This window comes from Lagopus leucura, unplaced genomic scaffold (genome assembly GCF_019238085.1).
Source record: "Lagopus leucura isolate 7727_CA_CO unplaced genomic scaffold, USGS_WTPT01 Super-Scaffold_100008, whole genome shotgun sequence".
Lineage (NCBI taxonomy): Eukaryota > Metazoa > Chordata > Aves > Galliformes > Phasianidae > Lagopus > Lagopus leucura.
In genome coordinates, this window is record NW_024962265.1 from 25807586 (window position 1) to 25832204 (window position 24619).

The 24619-nt window shown below is 36.5% G+C and overlaps 1 protein-coding gene across 2 annotated transcripts in view; it reads left to right on the top strand.

Annotated features, from left to right (window-relative positions):
• Window positions 1-24619, top strand: part of DOCK4 (dedicator of cytokinesis 4) — a 244154-nt gene that overhangs the window by 105056 nt on the left and 114479 nt on the right. For both annotated transcript variants that reach the window (XM_042872551.1, XM_042872552.1), the window contains exons 9-12: window positions 10236-10317; window positions 10870-10930; window positions 12785-12917; window positions 14437-14525. In XM_042872551.1, coding sequence (XP_042728485.1) covers window positions 10236-10317; window positions 10870-10930; window positions 12785-12917; window positions 14437-14525 — 365 coding nt within the window. The remainder of the gene's footprint in view (window positions 1-10235; window positions 10318-10869; window positions 10931-12784; window positions 12918-14436; window positions 14526-24619) is intronic.

Genomic DNA, 24619 nt, shown 5'->3' on the forward strand with positions numbered 1-24619 from the left:
AAAAAGTACAGGCATGTCCTGTGATTGTGATCATCTACCTATGAGGAATTTGTTCAGTGTAGCTGTGGGGAGCAGTTCACTGGCCATAGTTATTTAGAAATTCAGGGCAAGGAAAGACAAGTGGTGAAATGTTATAGTATGGCAGTTATAGGGTAGTTATTATCTAGCAGAGTTGAAAAGTTGAAAAGAATGTGTAAAGAGCTATACTTCCATAAAGAACCAAAAGACCCAGCTGCCTATTGGTGCTGCCTTTCTGGTATTCCAGAGGTTCCAATTCAGAACCACCTGGATGAATTTTAGGTGTTTTTTTGTTCTTTCCATAGCACTGTCATCATGCAGATGTTCCACATTAGGAGCTTTATTTGGAATTTTTTGTTGTTCTTGTACATACTGTGTGTGTCTACTGTTCTTTCCAGGTTCTTTCCAGACACCCGATTCTTTATTTTATTCTCTGTATCTACAGTGAAAAGAACAAATGAGGACTGGGGAATCAGTGAGACCCGTTAAGTTTATTAAATTAAATTTCAAATTAAATTTGGAAAGCAGTTTAGATGGTACAATATATTTCTAATACAAAAGCTGGAGACTGTGCACACATTCATTTTTACATGGGTGCATACATGCACATACATTAGTTGATATTCACATTTTCTGCTACTGTACATATCATCTCATTGTTTGCTATTTAAATTCTGTGCTTTTGAATGTCATGAAAATTCAGAGGATTGATTAATAGAAGGAGAGATTCACTTCCACTGTTACCTAAAAGAACTTAAGTCATTTGGGGAAAAAACAGAATGTGTAAGATTATGTTTTCATTGTTTCAGAATCACTTCCCTGCTCCCATAGCACAGAATTTCTTGGAAGGAGTGATCTCTGACTAGAGAGGCACAATTCACACTAGACTTTGTTGTAGCTTTTCAGGAACAGGATGTTTTTCAAGAAAAAAGACGTGTAGTTGATAGCATACTCAGTACAATGCAGTCTAATACACTACACACAGTCTAGGTTCTCCTTGTAATCTGTCATTAAGTGATATGCTATTCTGCCTTTCTCTCTTAGAATACTATATTTTAACATGCGTAACCTACACTTAAACAGTGTTCTTTGGAAAATTGTTACGTGAATACCTCAATGTTATCTATGAATGCTTTCTGTTTTGAAGCAGCCTTGGATCCTGGGCAGGATTTGAGGTACAGAATCTCGCAGTGCTTCTGGTAGAGGAAGTGACATAGGGGAACTGGAAGAAATGAACTAGCTCAGGGCTATGTCTCCTTTACAGTGTTTCCACAAAAACATATTTTTTATTTTTACAGGACCACAGCATAGTGGGGTTCAGTGTTACTTTTAGTTTCCTGTGCATCGTGTGCAAGCATTTTAATCTCGTGCAATACTTAAATTACACCTTGGTGAATTACACAAAATCAGTGCATGTGTATCTGTACCTCGTAGATGCAGAAGAGATTATGCATCTTGGCTTTGTCAGATATATTGATGTCCTTCATTCTAGTTGAGTCACTTATTACTCTGTTTTGTTCCTCCTTAGAAACAAGGTAACACAAGAGGAGCCTGGTTTTATTCTGCTCATTCAGGACTTGGAGTTTTAGCATGAGGGTAGAAACTTAAAAATCATTTTTTCAAGAGGGGCCATTACTCTTTTAACAATCCATTACACATTTGGAATAAAAATATCTAAATATCTCACAGAATGGTTAACAGTGGTGTGTACTTCATTGAATAAGGTGGCTATTTTTTTCATTTTGGTATTATCCTTTATACTAACTGATGTACTCACTACTATTGGCTTTGTTTGTGATAAGCTACCTGGTAATTTACACAAGTGGGCAAGACTGCATTTGATGTGATTGAAAGTATACATATGGTTATAAGCAGCAGCTTGAAGGAGAAACTTGAACTTACAGAAACTTTAAAAGCTTCCCTTCTTAAACTGTGCAACATTCTTTCCCAATATTCACTGTGAACAGAATGATTCTGATGTGCAAGAATATATTCAAGCCTATTTTGGCAGGGTGGTGAAGTAACAGAAGTCATAGGACATCTCTTGATCCTAGAATGAGGAGAAATTCTGGAGTAGGAGTTACCAAGAGAAGATAAGGAAAGATGTTTCTTGGTTGCAGTCAGGTGGATTACTCCAAATTGGAAATGTAAAGGTTGCGTCTCAAGTGAATAATGCTGTTTGCCTGAGAATACTGAATTAAACTCCCTGCTGTGGAGTTCCTTCATACCAGAAGGAAGAATGCTGGCCTTGTCAGTTTGCCCAATTAGTTACATTTGCATTTGTTTTACAGTGAAAAACAACCCCTAAAGAAGAGTAGAAACACTTGTGCTAGCTAGTAGCTTGACATTTAAAATCAATAATAAATACATTGGAACTAGAGTCTGTCAGTTACCATGTTCATGCAACTTGCCTCTCACAGAGTAACAAGGATTTCTTTTAATTCTTTGTCCCCAGTTTGCTTTTGACCTGAAAAGTCTGTTTGGGATTTAGAAACTTCACAGGAACATATCCTAACTAATGAGAAATTTCAAAATCGGTGGGTGTGTATCTTATAAAGATTTCTATATCTCTGTCATGTTTCTCCATTGTACTTGGTATTTTGGGGGATGCCTACTTTACTTCAAATGGTCTCTTTGAAGGAAGCACTGGATATTTTTACCTTTATTATAGCAGGCATTCTCCACAGATGGTATTATAGTTAAGTTGAAAATTACTCCAATGTGTCTTATAGAAAGTAAAGTGACATTGGATTAGCATCTCATGTGCATGGCACTCAGATATCAATAGCAAAAATATATCTTTCCTTTATAAGTAAGTTGTTTTTGGTAGCTCAGTTTTATTTACTTGTCAACAGCAGTAGTATAAGCAGATGTGATTTACGTTGCAGGCAGAATGTGTACAAAAGGAATGTTTGGCACAGCTGTGTCCTCCAAACATTTTGGCCTTGGTGGTTTGTGTAATAAATGTCTTTTCTACGGATCTTTACTGCCACTCATTGCCAAGTGATCAGAAAGGTTAATCCTGGCTTTAAGACGTTCTATATGTTTTAATAGTACTCATTTTTATAGATCATTCCATTAATCTAACCTTGTGCAATACTGTGTAATTTGCTGTGATTAGTGAGAATTTTGATAAATTGCTTTTTAAATTCAAACCATTCAGGAACTGTAAGAGAATAATAACCTCTTGCTTCAGGGTAGTGTTCCAAGTGTTTTTTGAGGAGCTGGCATTTCATCAAGACCGTTTGCATTGGCTGGTCTGCCTAGACTTTTCTGCTTATTGCTTGTAAGACAGCTTTTGTAACATTTTAACACTTGTAAGGGAGAATTTCCAGCAAGGAAACCAAATTTGTGGATAGCATTTCATAACTGAGGTAGAATGGGGTAGGAATGAGTTGGCAAAGACAGGTATGAGTGTAGTTTAGCAAGAATTTGCTTTTGGAAGGCTTTTAAAATTCATTTCTTTAAAGGTTTTGTATTTATGAGAAGACGTAACTTGTTTCTTTCATTGTATTTCTAATATGCTCTTAAATCAACAAATACAGATTAATTATTCCCAATTGAAGTGTGTTAGATATTAGCTGTTTCATTACATAGCTCAGTTACTCTTATGGAATTTCATTTTCGGTGAAAGAAATGTTTCAGAGATTTTCTGATATCTTCTACTTGCTATGGCAGGAGTGATGATGCTCACTTATATAGAGATTCTCTTGGATAGCCATACCGATTTTACAGCAGATAAACTAACCCGAGAGAAACCTTTGATCTGGAGTAGGTCTTTCTTGAGCATTAACAAATAGCCCTCATACTGATTGCAGTGTAAAAACTGAAAAGCAACAGGAGAAATTATTGCTTTTAATTGCTGTGATGAAAACATTGCAAGGAGTGACCTCTGCTCTAGCTGGTGTTTTACCATTTGAAGGTTAAATGATAGATTATTCTTTAGAACTGAGTGAAGTTTTAGAATAGAGGTGTGTATGTGCACCACTCGTGGTGTATTTGTGACAAGTTTAAGTAATTATCAGAGATGTTTAACAGCAGAGGTTTTCTGATGGGCTTACGGATCGTGTTAGCAAGAACTCGTTGTCCTGGCGTCTGATAAAAGGCAGAGACATCACAAGACAACACAGCATTGCTGTTTTTAAGCCCCCAAATGAAGATGAATACACAGGAGCCTTTGGGCTTTTGGAGGAGTGGGATATCCTTAAATTCCTTTCACTTTTACCAATTCCTCTTTGAAATTTACAAATTCCAAAGAATTTCCATCTTTGGGGTAAAAATACAGCAAATCTACTTGTATCCATGCTGTTGCCTCAGCCAGGTACTGGGATAATGATCAAGTCTGTAATTCAGCTTAAGGGATCTGTAGGTCTGTGTGCCGATAATGCTGTGCTGCAAAATGTTTATCGTTGGTGGCAGACTAAGCTCACCATTACAGAAGGCTCTGGCTTCTGGTTGTATTCTGTTTTTAGTTGAAAATACATGATGAGAGATTCCAGTGTGCTTTTTGCTTTTCAAAAACACATTGTCTTCCTCTCACTCTTAGTACTTCCCCAAAAAATAATTTTAAATTGTCATTTTCCAGTGTAACTTGTTAATCTCTTCAGGAAATGTGTAGTACCACCTTTTAGTTAAAATACAGTTGCAAATATTAATAGAGTATAATACAATACAGAGTGTGTTGGCAAAAACTGATTTTTTAAGGCTGTCTTCTGTTAGTAAAGAGATGGAAGATGGAGCTTGATTTAGCTAATATATTTATCTGATTTTCTTTTCCACCACTCTCCTCTCCCGTCTTCCTTTATTCTCTCATTTTTCTTTCCTTCCTCATTAACTCTACCTCTAACATACGGAAAATTTGACTCCTCAGCATAAAGCTAGCATTCGAAATATTTTTTGTTCTTCCCATTGTCAGCACATCTAGATGTGATGATAAGCTTCATTATAGTATCATAATATTGGTTTGGTGATTTTATTTTAGTTTCTGATAGTGCTTTTATCTGAAATTGGCTGAAATCTTTTTTTTCTGATACTCATTCTTCCTTTCTCTCTTTGCTCATTGCTACTTCTTTTTCAGCCTGAAATGGGAGTATGGTTTTCACAAAAGTATGTAAAAGAGTTAAAGTACGGGGACTGACTTACTGTGGAACAGCTTGTACTGCAAAGTCTTGTTGGCACATCTACCATTCAGTTAGTTTGTAATTAAGAATACTTTTAAGGCTTTTTTGTCTATTTACTTCAGTAACTTATGACTTGTACCACATTCCTATGCATTTCACCCCTAAGTAAAAGCGCAGCCTTCTGTGTCTGACTGTGGTTTTATGATGTCAATTGACCCTTTAGCTACACATTCAGTAAATCCAAATTCTAGCTCTTAGTGAGCATCCCCTAATGGTGTTCTGGAATTTGGTAGACCTGAGCTCATGCAGTGCACATCAATATTCTCTTATTGTCTCTCAGCATTTAGTTTAGAAAACACTAAAACCTTTATTTACATAGGGACCACTTGCAAAGATGTCAGAAAGGGAAGTTGTGCTCAGAGTATGAGTATTGGATGAGCAGCTTTGCTGTAAGTGTATGCCATGTGGCTATTTTTCTTGCTTGTTGTTTTGTTTTTTTGATAGTGTGTTTATAAATCATAGAACAAGCAGTCTGTCTAGACTGCTAACATGTGACTGGTAACGTTTTCCTGCTAATACTGAGAAAATAGGGGTCGCTTATGAAAACAGAACAGTTTGTGGCAGTGTTTCTTTTAAGTTCCTGTGTTAAGCCTGCAGATTTGGAACACATTGTTGCTTCACTAATACACGGGAAGTTACAGTACAGAAATCCCTCGCTGACCTTCTTAAATTAATCTCTCCAGCATTAGTTATTTCCTTATTTTCGGTGGGAAGACAGCGGAGTTTAAATCTGTGCTGCATATTTATCTGTGAAGATTGGTGCTCATAAAAAATGCATTGCAATCTAAACTAAAATCAAATCATCTTCATAGAAAGGAAAGATATTTCTGCTTTGGGATTTCTGCTGTATGTGGTTGGCGTATATACGTATGTGTAAATGACTGCTGAGAAAGCTGCTGTGAAATAAGATCCTAGCCCTAGATTTCACCCTCTAGAGCTTTTGCAACTGTTTGAAGCCAAGCTTTCAGATCTTGGGAATTCTCAGTCTTTATTTTGTTTTTGAAAGGCTGTTTACTTTCCTCAATCATTTTCTAACCCATTTTTCTCTATGGAAATACTCTGAATTGTTTATAAACAAGAACGCTCTCTATATTTTACTAAAAAGTTATTTTATTATCATGATCTTGCAAGTATATGTGCATTTGCTCTGTGGTAATGTTCAAAGGTAACTGTTTTTATCTGAACTGTAACTGGTGCCTTTTTTTTTTTTTTTTGCTTGAAATGCATTGTAGCACTGAACAAAGATTAAGATTTTGGGGGGGTTATTGTGTTCAGTTTGCCTTTTTCCATGCTTCAGTCAAACAAAATTTCAAATTCAGATGAGGAAAATGGATCAGCACAACCATTACATGTCTGTTGCAATCAGTGCAATTCTTTGTGGTGCGACCAAAGTCTTCGGCTTTTAATTGTGTTGTGAATCATAATCTCATGGTCTGTGAGTGTAAGCAGCACTTGCAAATTTCACATCCATGTGGATAGTGAGTAGGAAGCTTTTAAAAGATGTGTCTTTGGCTTCTGCAGAAAGTATGCTCAATGAAGAAAGAGAACACTCTCAGCTAAATTCAGCATTTGCCTGTTCCTAGGTAAACTATGACAATAGTTTATCCACTGCTAGACAGTTTCTTGTTAAATGGTATTTTCTTTAAACTGATATTTCTAGTGATTTCTTTAAAGGCAAAAAAATGCAGCAAGGTATGTGTGTATACAAATATATATTCCTTCTACATAGTCCTACAGACTGAAGAAGGTAAGGTGGTAAAATTCAGAATCACCTTGTGTTGATCAAATTTATATTAATAAATACTGCAGGTTTCAGCACACAAAAGTTGTATTATTACTGCTGGAACAGAGGCTTGTTTTCTTTTTTCTTTAGTTTTGCACATTATCCAACAAAATGGGTCCTAAAGCTTTAACTTTAAGTACATAATATAAGTAAATATGGACTTTGCGTGAGATTCCATAAATAAAGCTTTGTGCTTTCTTATGGTATTTTCTGATATTGAGAAGGAAGTAAATGTAAACGAAAAGACATAAGTCTGTTGAATAACGTTTTTAAATCAACAGCAAAATACCAACTTGTTTCTCTTAAAAAAATATATCCATGTAAACATTCTTTAAAACTCAGTTTTAAAGTTTCCATGGAGACAAAAGCTGCAGAAGTTGGCTGTATCATGAAACAGGAATGTTTCTGAGAAAATAACATTTTCATGCACTCAGAGGTATTTGAGTTCAACTGTACTATTCTTAGGTTCTGCCTTTTATGCTGTCTGATGAAAAAAACCCAAACCTACATAGCTGAAGACTGCACAAACGTTTTTAAATGCTCCCAAGAAAAAAGGCTAGGCATTTGTAGGTTCTGCCTGGGTAAGTGGCAGTCATTTAATGAAGTACTCTGCAGTCATAACTTTTAAGAAATGTGCTTTTGAAGCTAACAGTGACTTGGGCTATAACATTAATGTGGCCAGCTGGTCTAGAGAAGAGATTATTCCCTCCTGTGCAGTTTTGGTTAAACCATGCTAGTTTGGATCCTCTCGTACAAGACAGACATGAGTGACTGGATGGCAATTCAGCAGAAGACCCCAAACTGGTTGGCCTGTGGAGTGAAGCTGAGGCAGTGGGCCTAGGTCAACCTGGGGAGGGGGCTAACGGGCATCTGCCCGTACCTGCAACATGGTCAGTGCCATTAATTAACATAAACAAGAAATGAAACAGGAGAGGCTGCATCTGAATGTAAGGAAAAACCTGAGGATAGTCAGGCATTGTCCGCTGGAGCTGTACAGCCTCTATCACTGGAGATTTTTAAAGCCTGACTGGATGAGCTCTGAGTAAGCCTATCTGACCTTATGGCTGGTGCAGGAGGTTGGACTTAGAGACCTTCTGAGGTCCTTTTCAATGTGAATGACTGATTCTGTGAATGATTGATCCAGATTTTGCACAAAGCAAATGCTGGTGTAATAAAAATTTAATTAGACTATATTGTGTTGCATCTTATCCAACATATTTCTTGTGATTTGCCAGCTGCATTTTGAGAGCAGTGGTAAAGCATGCTTAGCTTTTGGAATAAGCAGGAGAGGTGGGTACAGCTGGAAGAAAACCAGTTGCAATAATCCCAGTTTGGATTTTTTTTTTTTTTGTTTTATTTGAGTACTACAGGCTGTCCAGACTCAACAGTCTGGCCAGGTAGTGAAACTGTGAAGAGTAACAGATACACTGGCTGCCCTGAAAGTAGTGCCTCCAAATTTATTATATCAGCTCATGGTGTCAGAGGCGGATGATATGGCAGTAGAGGCTGAACCTTGAAACCAGTTTTCTGTTATATGTTGTTGCTGTGTGACAGATGGCAGCAGAGGGGCAGTCTGACACAATGATGTCTGACATGGAAGTGCATATGAAGCAAAGGTGTGGAATTGAATTCCTCCATGTGGAAAAAATGGCACCCATTAGTATTCATCAACACTTGCTGAACGTTTATGGAGACTGAACAGTATATGTGAGCACAGTGAGGCAGTGGATGATGTGTTTCCTCAGTGGTGACAGTGATGTGAAAGACAAATCACGTTCTGGAAAGCCGTGCACAGCTGTCATGTCACAAAATGAAGACTGTCTCAGTCAGCTTCTCTGTGCGAATTGGCGGATTATGGCCAGGGGACTATATACAGAGCTGGATATTGGCTTCAGTGCATTGGAAACAATGGTGGCAACACTTGAGTATCAAACAGAAGGAATGCTGCAAGCAAGTTTGTTGGGATCTATTGAACCAATATGAGGCTGAAGATGGCAGTTTCCTGGCATCGTTACTGGTGACAAGACTGTCCTACCAGACCAACCATATTGTCTGGATTTGGCACCTTCTGACTTCTATCTGTTTGGATCAATGAAAGTGGACTGCATGGGCAACATTTCCCTAGCACCATTGCCATCATAGCAGCTGTGAAACAGTGGGTCACCTCTGCTTGTGCAGATTTTCATTAGCATGGCATGCAGGTTCTTTTTCATCACTGATGAAAATGCATAGCTAATGGTGTGACTGTATTGAGAAATAGTGTTTTGTAGCTGGGAATTTGCTCTATCAAATAGTGTTGTTCTATTGTTTGTATCTATTGTAGTTTCCATGGAAATAAATAGGAGGAATTACTTTCTGAGTCACATACATGTAACACTTGTGTACAACTTACCATTTCTGAGTCCTCTGCTTTTTCCCACGTTCCATGTCTCTTAATGCATAAATGTTATGGTTATGTATATATCTAGATATATACATATCTACTATATATATATATATCTAGTACAAAATTACCCAAACCATGGAAAGCTTGAATTTTCCAAAGTTTTCCATTCATGAAAGTGACAAGTTCTCCTAGAGATTGTCCATGATGAAGCTAGTATCAAATAGGAATTTTTCAAAGAGTAATTTCTCTTTCAGTGGTTCTTGTGCCCACTTTTACTCCAAAATAAGAGTTCTCTGCATCTCTCTACTATCACTGTTGTTATTTGTATCGGATGCAGTACTTGGCACCCTGCAGCTGACTGCAGAACAGAATTCTGAAAATGAAATTCGTCTGCTGGAACTTATAAGATCACTAAAATCAGTGTAGTCTAGAAAGAAATTTTCATAGAGTTAGGCAGGAAAAATGTCCCCTGGCATTTATCTTCCTGCCTTTGAAAAAGAATATTGATTGAATACGAATGTGGCAGTGTTGACATTTGTTTAGCAAGAATCAATACAACATCACTCGCATCTAATTTCAGTTCTAGGATATAGAATTTTATTGCTCTATGGACTAGGGTATACAGTATCATTTTTTCAAACTACAATCAGTCTTCTAGTTTGCATTGAGTTTTCAGTAATTTTATTAGATGATTAACTGCTCTTATCTAGTCTTTTCCTTTTTTTTTCTTGATACATTTCAGCCTTTTAATAAGCAATTATTTCATTCTTTTATATCTTGACAAAGGTACATCTAAAAATAAGATCAATATGAGATCTAATTTTCTGTAGTGTTGTTCAAAGTATCTGTTGTATTTGTTTTCTTACAGTGAACGATTTTTTTTAAGACTGAATAGAAATGGTTTGCCAAAATGTCCAGAAAAGCCTGAAAGACACTGTTCTCTTTTTGTGGTGAGTTATTCCTATTGTCAATCCTTTTTATGCTGGGTATTTATGTAGTTGACTCAGTGGTGCTCCCGAAGCTTTTACTTTATTAGTTCTAATGGGTGGTTAACAGGTATTATTAAAATCCCAAGTTGAATGTTTTTTGGCAATATGTGGATGTATGTACTCCATGTGCAAATATATAGCAATCTTTTTCCTTTCAACAAAGACTTGTGACTTCTAGGCCCAAAATATGGTTTGTGCAGTGTTCTTTGTAACTTCAAGATATTAGGAGTTGCACAAAAGCACCATTACTCCTCAAGGCACGCATTGAATCTTTTCTGTCCTCTCCCATTTTGCTGCCTTATAACAAATTCTTGCCCATGATATTTTAGGACAGATCTATTGAGTGCATGACCACCAATTTGAAGTGTTAAATAGATAATTTGTTAATTCTATATAAATGACCTCAATGTTCATTTATTACTGTTACTGGCAATAAAAACAATGCATAAAGATCTTTTAAAATATCATGTTTTAATCAGGAGGCAGAAATAATGAGGTTCTGATCTTGTGCAGGATTTGAGTAGCAGTGAACTAAGGAAGGACATCTATATCACTGTGCACATTATTCGAATAGGTAGGTATAATGGTCTGTGAGTAGAAATCTGACATTTGGTAGGTATATAACAGTGAAGAAAACCACTTGGGGTCAGCTTTGGGATCTGTTAGATTTGCTAAGTCTCTGCATAAATTTCATGAAGCAAACGCCTCTCTTCTAATGGGAAAATTGCTTCAGCAAAATTTCTTCAGCACTTTTTTGTGTTATTTTTCAAGTGTGCTGATGAGTTTTGATACAGTATTTTTTGTTAATATTGCAAAAGACAATTAGTGCATCATATGTGAACTGTACTAAAATGATGGAGTTGTCACTGGGGAGTCTATTCTTGTTACAAAGAGAGTAATTTCAAGCACTGTTTGTTCATGGGAAACTTACCTAGAAATTAAATAGTATCTGATGAAATTATTCAGATAAATTTTGTCTTCTTCCTGATCTCTTTGTAAAGAGGAGAAATACGTAAGAGAACAATGTCATGTAATAATTTTAATCCATGACGGTACAGGCAGATATTGTGTCCTCTGAAACAAAGCTGAAGAGTCAAAAAGTGTGCTGCATATGTATTTAAAGAAGTTAACCTCCTGGTTGTGCTGATTTGAAGCAAGATTCTTTGGATTTGCTTTTGAGCTCTTAGATCTATTCCTTTTTTTTTGCAAATGGTCTCACTAGTTGCATCACTGCATTACTAAGTATATTTTCCTTTCTTTGCAAGGTATTTTGTTTTCAAATATGGTAGTTATAACTTGTGCTGAGTTCAGAAACAATTTATTGTAGAGTAAATGCTGTTTGACAACTCGGATGATTTTTCCTTGGACTTTCATGATGTTGTAGTGTTTCACTGGAATATCAAAATAATTGCATTTTTATTGGCAAGGACTGAGAAAAAGTGTAGTAAATTGTGGTGTAATATGAGTTAATTTGAGGAGAGTAAATGCTTTAAAGAACAATGTGGCATAGAATTTTCCCTTCTGTGTAGTTATAAAATATATTCACAGCCAAGTCTATATACGAATGACTGAAATGCTAAAAAGTTAAAATAACATTTATATGCCTTGTGGTGTGAAAGTGAACAATTACTCTTTTAGCTTCTGTGATGTATAGAATATACGGAAGAGGCATTGCCTGTGGCAAATACAGCCAGAGGCTTTTCTTGTCACAAGTTAAGACTTGGTAGGAAAGATACATAGCTACCAGAACATAATTGAATAAAATGGTTAGAAAGAGGGCAGTTTCATCTATCAGAAACACCACAAGAGGACTGATGAATTGCATTTAAATAAAATAGAAAAATACTTTGTTTCAACTCCATTTTCCTTTACTGCCTTCTTTCTGTACCATAATTTGTTCTTCTGCCCTTTGTCATTTTTTCTCCCCAAGTTTCATCTCTCCTCGATTTCTGCAGTTTTATCCCCCTGCTAGCAAGTTGCCTGCTTGGAGGCAGCGTTTGATTTCTAAACTGTAGTGGTTCAGTCACAAGACCTCTCATATAAATCAGAAGTAACAACAGCCACAGTAAAATATTGTTATTGGACAGCAAATGGTGGACACTCTGTCATGTCTGAACACTAAATTTTATTTGGTGGTGTCTCAAGTAGAGCTGTCTCTGAGTATCAGGAAGAGCTGTGGACTCGAGGTCATGAGAGGATAAGCAGTACCTCTGGTATTACAAGATCAACACATCATTAATGGGTTTCCTGAACCATTTGTTATCCTAATGTAGTGTAGACAGTGGTGGACTAGATTTGCGGAGTACGCTTGGCACTACATACTCAGAGCTGTCACCATACAGAGCTGGATTGCTCCCTGCCTCCCTTCTGTGGTTTTAAGGGAGACAGTTTTGTACATTATGCATCAAATGTATATTTTGTTTGTCAGGGCGAATGGGAGCTGGAGAAAAGAAAAATGCCTGCAACGTACAATACAGACGGCCCTTCGGCTGCGCGGTCCTCAGTATTGCAGATTTGCTGGCAGGAGATTCAAAGGATGACCTCATCTTAAAAGTGTACATGTAAGGAATAGCTTTTATTTCATAACTATTGGAACTATTTCACAGTAGGTTTACATCAAAAACAATGGTTTTAAATGCGGTGTGAGTAAAAAAAGTGTAGTAGCTAATTTCTTTTTTTTCCTCACAGTTTAGAAATTTTGGCTAGTTCTACAGATGTGTTGTAAAAAGGGATAGTGTTAAAAATGAAGATTGCATCCTTTCAGATCTTCTTGTATGTTTCAGCATTTATCACATCCTTGTAAGAGCTTTCAGAGATCTCTCTTTAAAGCAATATGAAGTGTTTTCAAGGCTTATTTAGACAGCTTGTGCTGCATAGGCAGCTAGCAGAAGTAACTTCAGAGAAAAAAGAAGGCAAGGTAGGTAAGCATTTTTTAATGGACATAGCATAAGTGTAAGAGGCAGTTAATGCTGGGGAATGGAGGAGAATGAAAAATCAAAAATAGATCTTAAAAGGAGTGGTTCGTGAAATAGTGGAGTTTGACGGTATTTGGAAGACAGTTCGTCTTTCTGTTCGTAGCAACACAGTGCATGTAATTTCCTGCTGATCTTGATCTGAGAGATTATGGTAAGAGCTGTTTTGTGCAGTGGCCTATTCTAATTACATAAACCTGGGAAGCATTTTGTCAAGTGCGTGAGGAAGTTCTGACTCTCAGGGTTTGCACTCAAATGTTGAAGACGTGGAAGGCTTTTAGGCAGCCTTTCTCTTCTTCTCTGTACTCATACTGTGCTGAATTAGAGCTGCTGGAGATGATGCCGCAGAAAAACAATCAAGTGTGACAGTGAAAATGTTTGCTGGCTCTTACTAAGACTCCCAGGATGTTGAAGTCAAATAAGTGTTCGCTGTTGGATAACTAATTTTTAGATTTATATATCTGCCCATTATACCCTATTTTCTAAATTTCCCTGATTGTTTTTAAAATAACAGAAAAGAAAAAAGAAAAAAAAAAAAAAAAGAAGGGAAGAAGAAACATTATTGAAAAACAGATTTAGTAAGACGAGGTCAAGTCTAAGCTGTTCACTTCTCAATGTGGCCTATTTTTCCTCATGGAAAAAGTGCTACTTTCCAAATATGTACTGAGATATGATTTGCTCTTTAATTGACTGTCTCTTGAAGATCTTATTCCATTTTAAATAACTTCAAGGTGTACAGTACAGATCTTTGTCTAAGACTGAGTCCCGTGTGTCTTCCTGAGTGTCGTGGGACAGATATTCTGTGTATTTTGGAACTGAAGGATAGAATTATAGATGATGAACTTGCTCATGAGGAGTTCCAGAGCGTAACTGCTCTTGTCGTTCTCCTGTCCTTTTCCACAAGTAGCAGATATTTCCATGAGGCATTTCTCAAATGATATGACTGCTCTCATACTTTCCATTGATCCAAGCAGTTTCTTGGGTCTTTATTTGCTCCCACTGACTTAGTTTTTTGAACAGAAAAGGATTCACATAGAGGTGTGTGGTGAAACTGGTCTGAAAATCATGTGTTCCCATTTCAGAGTTAAAGAAGTTATCATTTTTATAGGTGCAACACAGAGAGTGACTGGTATCAGATTCATGAAAATATCATTAAAAAGCTGAATGCACGTTACAACTTGACTGGTTCCAATGCAGGTGAGTAATGCTTTTTATGTTTTTGTCTCCAAATGAAGTGGCTCTATTTTAGAAAATCTAATGTCATTCAAAGAAACAGTATTTCATATTCAGAAAAATACTTGTACTAGCTGAAAATATGTGCTATTGTCTTTTGCATGCATATTTAAAAAAAAAATCATGGAAATTTCTTCAAGAAATTATATAAAATAAACTTGCTCTTTGCTGAAGAGCTACAATTTGCTGTGGAACTCTGTGTGTGGGGCCAATCAAAATATTGGTATGCATTGATTTGTACTTCCACTTTACATACATAAAATATCATAAAAAATTAACTAGGTTCTACACACCTGTCTACAGAGCTAGTGCTCTCTGCATTTCTACTGGCCAACAGAGCAAGATGCAACGTTGATGTTCAGGGACTTACCAGTAGCCTTCCATATTTAATTGTCTGTCGCCAAGTGTCATCAAAGTAAATTCAACTTGAAAACTTAGGAATTGAGTGATGACTGACCTTTGCTAATGTCAGGTGATGGCTTAAACCAAAGGAGATGCTGGATTTGCTTCTTTTTGGTTTTTGGAATGCCAGCTTGTTAACTTTTTTGTAGTGCTGTTGTCCAGGAAAATGGTCAAACCTGAAGGGAAACCAGAAATGAAAGCTTACAAATCTGTTGTGCTTCTATTCAAATACTACTTTGCCCCAGTGAAACACTTGTTATTTGAAATATGAATATGGAAAAATCTCAAATGAATTCAATTTCCTAAGTTGCACTGTGGTTATAATCCCATGTGGTAAGCCTCATGCTCTTTTGACTTGATTTAAACCATAATGTTTATCTTGCAAATGTATATTCAGCAGTCTTTAGTGGATGTCTAAGAAGCACATAAAAGCTCCTGATATTTATCAAGACTGAAATTGTGTATTTAATCAATCTAATCCTATTATTTTATTATTTCTATTTTTGCAGAGTCTAGCCACACACATGCATATATTTAAGGTTTACAATGTAGAGCGTCGTACTACAATTATTAAAATAATATAGTGAAAATATAAAAGCACATTACTAAAAATTGATATCTTTATTTACTGTTAAAAATGATAACACGTCTTTTCTGCATAATCAGTCTAGAGATAAAGGTGATGTTTTGAATTTTTAGAAAATTGGAGCATACCTTTTGACTCTACTTGCAAAGCTATGGAACATTTTTAAAATACATAATTCAAGACCTGTACAAATACCTTTTCTGAATATTAGATGGGAAGTCCAACATGTGTGATAAAGAATGCATGCATTTCGGTTTCTAAATAGTTACATTGCTTCTGGCATTAATCAAGTTTCATGTTTTGCAAAAGGTGGCTTGTTGTTTATAAATGAGGTTTTCCGTGTAAATATTGCTATGAAACATTTAACTTGTCCATCTATGTCCTCACTTGAAAAAGAAAAATAGAAAGAGTTGCTAATTTCTAAATAGGCAGTTAGAGTAGTATAATGTGGCATGCTGTATGCTCCTTAGTGATTCTTATTGGCAGTGGCATAATTCAGGTTATAAGGCTAGTGTGTGCTTGCAGCCCAGAAGGCCAGCTTTATCTTGGGCTGCATCAAAAAGAGGGGTGGCCAGTAGGGAGATGGAAGTGATTGTCCACCTCTACTCTGCCCTTGTGTGACCCCATCTGGAGTACTGTATCCAGACTGGGGGCCCCCAGCACAAGATGGAGAGCTGTTGGAGTTCAGAAGAAGGCCACAAAAGTGATCAGAGAGCTGGAGCACCTCTGCTATGAAGACAGGCTGAGGGAGCTGAGCTTGTTCAGTTTGGAGAAGACCTCAGGGAGACTTCATTGCTGCCTGTCAGAATGTAAAGAGCTTATAAACAGGGGGGAAACCAACCTTTTACATTTTCTGATAGTGATAGGACAAAGGGGAATGATTTGAAACTAAAAGAGGAGAGACTTAGATTAGATGTTAGGAAATTCTTTACTCAGAGAGTGGTGAGGCATTGGCACAGGCTGCAAAGAGAAGCTGTGGATGCCCCATTTGTGGAGGTGTTGGATAGGGAGGTGTTGGAAGGCCAGGTTGGATGGGGCCTTGGGCAGCTTGATCTCGTGAGTAGCAGTCCTGCCCATGGCAGGGAGTTGGAACTAGATGGTCTGTAAGGTTCCTTCCAACGCAAGCTGTTCTGTGATTCTCATTCTCATGAAATAGAAGTTCACAGCTAAATCCCCTTTTGTCCTTGGAGACATTCAATAAATTTAAATTCCCTTAATTAAGTAATTATCAACATAAAAGACATGTGGGACATGACTTTTTTCCAGCTTGCAAGTGCTGGAAAATAAAGCTAGCGCATTCAATACCAGCTATGTTTTGATAAAGGGATGTCTGGAGAGGGAAGCAAGAGAGAGTAGCACTTGCAGAGGCTGGAGAGGGAAAGAGGATGTAAGTAGTAGTGCCACTTCGAGTACTGAGTGACTAAAACACAAACTATGAAAGGTTATTTACATCACACATGTGAAACTTGTTCCTCTGTGACTGCTTAGAAGCCTGAAAACACTTGAAAGACTTCAGCAATATGTTCAGATACTTCTGCTGACACCTCATGGAAAATGTTGATGTTACACTGGTATGTATTTTCCCTTTGCTGTCTTTGCAATTTGAATGACTGGTTCTGAAGGCTCTTTAGACTTGTCTGCTATCATATATATGTGAAAAAGGGGGAGAAAAGAGTGAATCTTTGTTACGGGACACACAGGTTTTTTATTGTCTCGAGATCTGTTGTAGGGAGAAGTCAAACTTAAGAAAGCTTGAACATTTGGCTTTTTAAAGTCACTTTAAAAAGACTTAAGAACTGAAACACAATCAGCACACAAGGGCAAAAATTCATCAGACTGTTATCTATGTTCTGGGCTTACTTCCTCTGAAGTTTTTGTCCCGTACAGTTTTCTTCCAGCTCAGCAGATTTTCATATACAGTTTTAGTCTCCAGAAATGGCTGTCTCTCACTACTGAAATAGTTATATATGAAAATTCATATTATTCCTCAGCAAAAAAAAATCTTCCAGTTTTTGGGGAAAACAGAAAACAAACCCAAACTGTACTTGTCTTACATGTAAAAAACAAATGGCCATTCTATAGCTTTTCTATTTAACATTCAAAATCCCACCCACCCAGAAAGTGCTTTTTTCCACTTTAACTCATGGCAATTTTTACTTCTTGTGCAGGATCTTCATGAATCTTTTTCAGTTTGCATCTACATTAAAAGCAAGGGCCAAATAAAGACAAAAGTATTAAAGACTCATTACTTTGCTTTTCAGGGCAAAAATATGTGGAAAATGAGTATTTCTATTAGAAGTTCACACCCAATTACTCCAATCTTGCATTGAAAATACCACATTTGTATTTATCAGTCTGTAGGACAAGAAGCAGTGAAATGTATAGTGCAGATACAGAAAACAGTTCCTTGATTATCTCGAATCGTATCAAATTGTCCTTTATTTCCTTTTTGCTGTTTTCTTCATTAGTTCATTCAGATCTGGACAGTTCATTCAGCTGCTATGCTGAGGCTGCAAAAAGTAAACATATTTGTTTACTGCATGTCACTTTACTGCACATTTATTATATTCTTATTTTAATTGTCTGAATTTCAGAATGAAAAAACTGCAGTAAATTGTAAAGGAAAAAAGGCCAATTTCATGCTGGTTTTAATTCTGAAATAAAAGTTTCAAAATGAATGTATAATTTCAGATAAATTAAATATTCAATGCCTGTGATGGCATAATCATTAGTAATAGTATATTTTAGGTAGTGGAGCCTAGCCAAAGATTTTGTTTTCACATCGAAACTTGGGATTTTGTCAAATGTAATATTTTTTTTTTTTAGGGTTTGCAATGTAGGTTGTGGTAGCAGATGTTATTCTCTGGCTGTGTGGCTGTCAAACTATATTCTGGACCTTTCTTAGGTCTTTATTAAGTAAGTAGGATGTGGGCTGCTTTCCTCTTTAGTAAATGAGGAACTAGTGTGCAAAGTGCCTTGTAAACTGTTATTGATCATATAATAAATGCTTCATTTGCCTACAGAATTACTATGCGTGAGTGAATCTGTTGAATTTAAAGTGCATTTTAGGATAAGGGGCAAGGGAGCAAGGCCAAATCTGGTTGTCGCTGAATATTTTTTTTATAGAGTAATACATAAATAAAAATCAGTGAGTGCAACTCTGATTTTCGTGGTTATGCAAAGTCGTGTATTTCTTCTCTTTCGTTTTAGTAACAGTTTATCATGCATAACCTTATATTCTTGCTTACGTTACCACATTTTTTATCCAGTTCTGTATACTCTTGAAGTATAATTAAATACAGCATACTATGATGGAATGAATGTCCTTGAATAGAGTAGTCCTTTGGGATCTGAATATGGAGGTTTTGATCTGAAAAAATCACCCATTTAAACAGTGATCGTTCTTAATGTAATCCCTACTTAAACACCATCGACATCTCAAAAGTTCCTCCTCTAGTATAAGGTGTCTTCCTGTAGACACCTAAAAGTGTGTTATTTCTGCCACTGCTTGAAGCTGAAAGCACGTCTCAATACTTGCTCCATCAGGGTATGCATGGTCTGGATGTAGCTGCCTGAGCACTGGGTAGAAAAAAAATGCTGGAGCTGATTGCTGTGGCTCATGTGCTCATGTTACTTCAGGAAATATATAATTATTCACTTACTTTTCCATAAAAATAATTTACTCCCGTGAAGAAAATGTCTTGGTTCAGACTCTGACTTGGAAGAGGATTTTCAGTCCATCTCACATGTCCCAGATGAGAAGGCTAATCACTTGACTTCTCAGACTTCCCTGCAGCAACTCTTCAGATTTGTGTAAGATCAGAAAATTGTACCACAGGGGAAGTAAAAACGGCTCTAAAGCATGCAGAATATTGCATGATTTTTCATAAATGTGATCTATATTCACATTGTCTTAGCAAATCCCAGGGAGGAGACATTTAAGCCCTGACCTTCTGTTACATGAGAATTTTCTCCCTAACGAATTATCTTAAAGAAAGCATCTTAAAAATTATTAAAAATATACTTGCAACTTCTTCCTCCCTTTCCTTAGAAAAAACAGACTGGATTGCTTTGTTTTCCTTTAAAGGGATCCAAGACATTCCTTCTTGGACCACTATCTACTTGAGGTTCCTGATGTTTTCATGTGTAAGCTCCTCTGTAAATGCCAATTTATTCCTTTATATCAAGTCTTTAAAAGCTGCATGATCCTGATGCAGTAATTCTGAAGAGGTAAGGCAAGGACACACGTGCTTTTCACCTGCTACAACAAAGGTGAAAATCCTTTCAGATCCTATAGCAATTAAAGTACTGGTGTAAGAATTTAAAAATATGTATGTAGCTGCTGCAGATTTAGACTCTTATGTGGATTCCACAAAAATAATAAATGTAATGGGAAGATCTTTTCCTGTGCTGATATCTTGGAATGCTCTGATGAATAAGAGAAGGGTGATGTAACCTAATTGCATGTTTACTGAGTGCAGTATGGTGGTAGCAATGCCAAACTGCATTGCAACTCCACTGGCAACACTGGTAACTACATATTAATTTTAATTGATGGGAGGGCCTTAAACTTTAGAGGGGATGCGTTGAAAATAGTGGAATTTCTCTTACCATTCCTGTCACAAGTGTGATTTTTTTTTTCCCTTTTGTTTTTTATTTTCAATATGGTGGCCAGTTTTAATTTTTCTTCTGTTGCATTATGTGTCAAAATACAGTTCTGGATAAAGCTACGTAAGTCATGCCCTCTTGCATATAGTTTAGATCATAAAAACAGTAAAATCAGAAATAACTGTATTGTATATCATAAGAGGAAGAAATAAATATTTATTTTAAATACAGCAGAAGCAATATCTGAATGGGGAGGCTGTCTTGAAGACAAATCCAGGTTGTGGTTTGATTTTTAAAAGGCTATCCTAAGCATGACAGCCATTAACTTAAATGCTTTTTCTTTAAAACAGAAAAATGCACAGATATATTCTACAAATATATGGTCTACTGTCACTAATAAATTGAAACTTGTTCCTGTGATACATGTGCAAAAATCTGCAGGCATAGCATCATCTAAAGGTCTTGTGGTCTGGCCCCAACTCAAAGCAAAACTAGCTTCTGTCTTTGTGGAATCTCTTTTGAAGTTCAGGGAGATTGCTCATTAAAGGCAAATTTTGTTACACTACTATCATTTTAATTCAAGCAGACCAAAGTAAGTTTCATAAAGCAGACCACCTAGTTGAGGGGAACTATTGTAACCTCACATATGTGCTTTCCCAAGTATAATGTTGGTTTGTACTGAAACTCAGTTTATCTCAGTGTTCACATAAGACGTGGGTAGAGGAGGTGAGCCACAAGAAGACAGTCTCAGAGAAAGAGTCCATCTGGTAAGATGCAAGCTCTGAGACAAGTGTGGCACTGGGGGCATTTGAGTAGGAACAGGAGTGTGTGCTCAGGGACAGTCTGCATCTTCCTGCACCTCTCTGCTTTCAGCAGCCTCTTGACAATCCAATAATATATTTTCTCCATGGTTACCATCAAACAATGTGATATTAAAGAAGCAGGTAGAAGGCAGTATACTTTGACTGTTTCATCTTCTGTTTTACCAAAGGTTAGCTTTGGCTTAAAAATTATATGATTCAGTGGGGAAGTCTTTTGGAGTCATTTACTTTCCAGTGCTGAAACTGTGGAAGCTTCATGAGAAGCATCATTTATTAGCTCGGTGTAAGAGTTTATAGAACACGTATTTCTATGGCAACACTGTGACAACTTCACACAGTATTTTCTGGATACAAGATGTAGTGCATCCTCAGAGGTGTTCAAGAAATGTTTAGATGTTGTAATGAGGGACATGGTTTAGTGGAAAAATATTGGTGGTAGGTGAACTGGATGATCTTGGAGGTCTTTTCCAACCATGGTGGTTCTATGATTCAGCATGACAGTACCCCAGAAGCTCACAGTATTAGCCCACTTGGAGTTGTTGCGAGGAAACCTTCTCCTGAGTTAGTGTGAGTGATGGGTGAGAAACGATGTGTTAATGTCCTTATGGAAGCAGCTACTGCTGTTAGTCACAGGAAGGAAGTTTGGGCTCATGGTGGAGAGAGGAAGGGAGGGAAATGAGGAAGAATGAGGGCAGGAGTGGTGATGTGCTTAAAAGAGGAGGAGAAACAGAACAAAATAGACAACCAGGTAACTCCGGAGCTTATGGTTCATCACATTCAGCTTCAACCTACATCTTTAGTATCAAAAGGCCTGTTAGTATCTAAATGGAGGATATAAGAAGGAGACAGACTATACCTAGTAGGTATATTCTCTATCATGAAAGCACAAGGGGAAATGGTTCCAAATTAAAAGAGATTTAGACTGTATGTAGAGAAAAAGCTTTTTACGATAAAAGTAGTGAAGCTCTGAAACAGGTTGCCCAGATTGGTGGTAGGTGCTCTGTCCCCAGAGATGTTCAAGGTCAGGCTCTGAACAACCTGATGTAGCTGTAGGTGTCCCAGTTCACTGCAGGAGAGTTGAACTAAATGATCTGTAAGGGTCTCTTCCAACTCAAATGATTCTATGATTCTATGATTTGTGCTCAGCTGAGAGCAGTGTTTGTCTCTTCTCTGCAGGGTGCCCAGATGTGTCATCAGTTCTCTGAAATGTTTTCTGTAGCTATACATAGCTAACATTTCACAGCAAATATATTTATTTAATTACTTTACTTCTATGGCAATCTATTAATTTGCCAGTTTTAATCTTTTGTTACATTTTGTGACAAGGAGACTGCGTATTCTGTTGTGATGTGTTTAAGAATTAGTTGTCATTGAAGGCTGATATTTGAAATACATTTAAAATAAGAACTGCAGTTGTATGTGCTTCATCGTAAGTATATAATGAATTAAGGCATTCCATTTTGTTCTAAACAAATGCCAAAGCTGAAAGATTAAATGTAGAAAGATTAAATAGAGAATTTACTCAAGTTGTTACTCAAGCTCATTTAGGCTTGAATAACAGCTATGAAATAATGAAAAGCCAGTTTTAATGAAAGTTTTTAGACAAAAATTTGCAGATTTTTCTTTTTTCAGGTACATTTTAACAGAATGCCTGACACTGTTCAGCAATTGAATATTAAACCCCTTCTTCCAAATTGAAGTGTAATCAGTATCTGTTTCCTAGTCTAGCATACAGTGTTAATTGCAGTAGTTTTGGGAAAAGATATTGATCCTTAAAGGTGTCAGACTCATAAATCGATCAGATATAAATTTGTATGTTTATATGGCAGTCTGAGCTTGTCTTGTTGTCTCTGAAGGTTCTAGATTTACCGAAAGGAAAACATAAGTCAGATTCAGGATATTTTTTTGGTGTAGAGATCCATAAATGTCCTTTCTAACTATCTAAGGGAAAATTGGAGGCAAATGGATGAGGCCAGGCTCTTCTCAGTGATGTATAGCAATAAGACAAGGAGCAGGCCTAAAACTTGAACACTGGAAGTTCCATACAAACTTGTAGAAGAACTTCTTTATAAGAGAGATGACAGAGTGCTGGAACAGATTTCCCAGAGAGGTTGTGAAGTCTCCTTCTGTGGAGATATTCAAGACCCATCTGGATGCCTACTTGTGCAACCTATGTAGGGAATTTGCTTTAACAGGGGGATTGGAGTCAACAGTCTCTTGAGGTCCCTTCCAACTCCTTCAATTCTGTGATTCACACAGCATGACTATGACTTGCAGACTTTGCTGAAGATGAGCGCTTTAGAAAAATTAAATTCAAATTGTATTGTTGGACAAAAACTTCTCCAAAAGCTGTTCCAAAAAGCTGTTTCTGCTTGTTAGTAATAAATGCCATCTTTGACTTCCTTATGCTTATCTACTGAAAGAATAACAAGTCTTAAGACAGCTTCAAATGATAAAATTAATGAAACATACACACAAGATTTTATCTCCTCCAGTGGTTTTAGTTACAAATTCATTACTAACATTACCTGGGCTTTTTGGTTGTGAGGATTTATTTTTAACACTTTCTATAGGTTTGAGTTAAATGTTGCTTGTTTCTTTATTTGAAACAAGATGTAATTGGAATGCAAATATCTAAATTAATTAGGCATTTATTTTGTTCATTCAGAGTAACTGTAACAAGGCTGGTGGAAATTGAATTTACCTCTCTTTTTCTGTCTGCTCCCAGACTGTAATTTGTGGGATTTACTACAAAGATTTTACTGTGACCAAATTTCATGAGATTTAGACAATTATTTTACCTAAATTACATTGAATTAATAATTAATTTTGTTTTCCAGTTATAATACGGAAATCCACTGATTTGATCTTTGCAGTTGTAATTTGGATAGTTTAAATACTAACAAATATGTGAAGACCTGTATGCTTTCTGAATACTTTTAACACCCTTACGCAGCTTAATTTGAACAGATGCTTTATTTCATTGTCTTTCTTAAAATACAAACACTGCTGAATACTTTTCTGTCTGACTTTTGACTTTATTGTTTGTTGGTATTTTTCTTTTCTTTTGTTTTTCTGCTGGCTTCCTGAGCAGCTGCTAGGCATTTTCTCCTTAATGTAATCTAGGATGCTTTGCTGCGAGTAGATAGAAGCTGAATATAAATGCTTTCCCCTCCCCCCAGAAGCTCAAATGCAAATGAGTATGTAAGCATAATAAACAGTTGCCTTTTGTCATTACTAAATACAGAAATCAATAATGCAGTATAAAATCAGTCTTAAGTTGAAATCACATACCTAACAGAAATACAGAATGCTTATTCAGCAGGTTTTTGATTTCTGTATTGTCTATCATCTGAGTGATAAAAATCGTCTATGGTACGAGTTAATTGTGAGAAATCTTCTGTGCTTTCAAAAGATGTAAAAACAAATCTGTTTGCAGAAGCACACAAAGCTTTGTAGTGATATTTTAAAAGCAGAAGAAATAAAGAATGATAGCTAACACAATAAATTTTAATTACCATTAAAATATAATTGAAGGTGATTAAAGTTTTGTCTAATTAAAGAAAATATGCCAGTCATTTAGACACTGGATCATCATTTTCATTTTATTTTGTAGCTTTTTTTCTAGAAATTGGAAATTT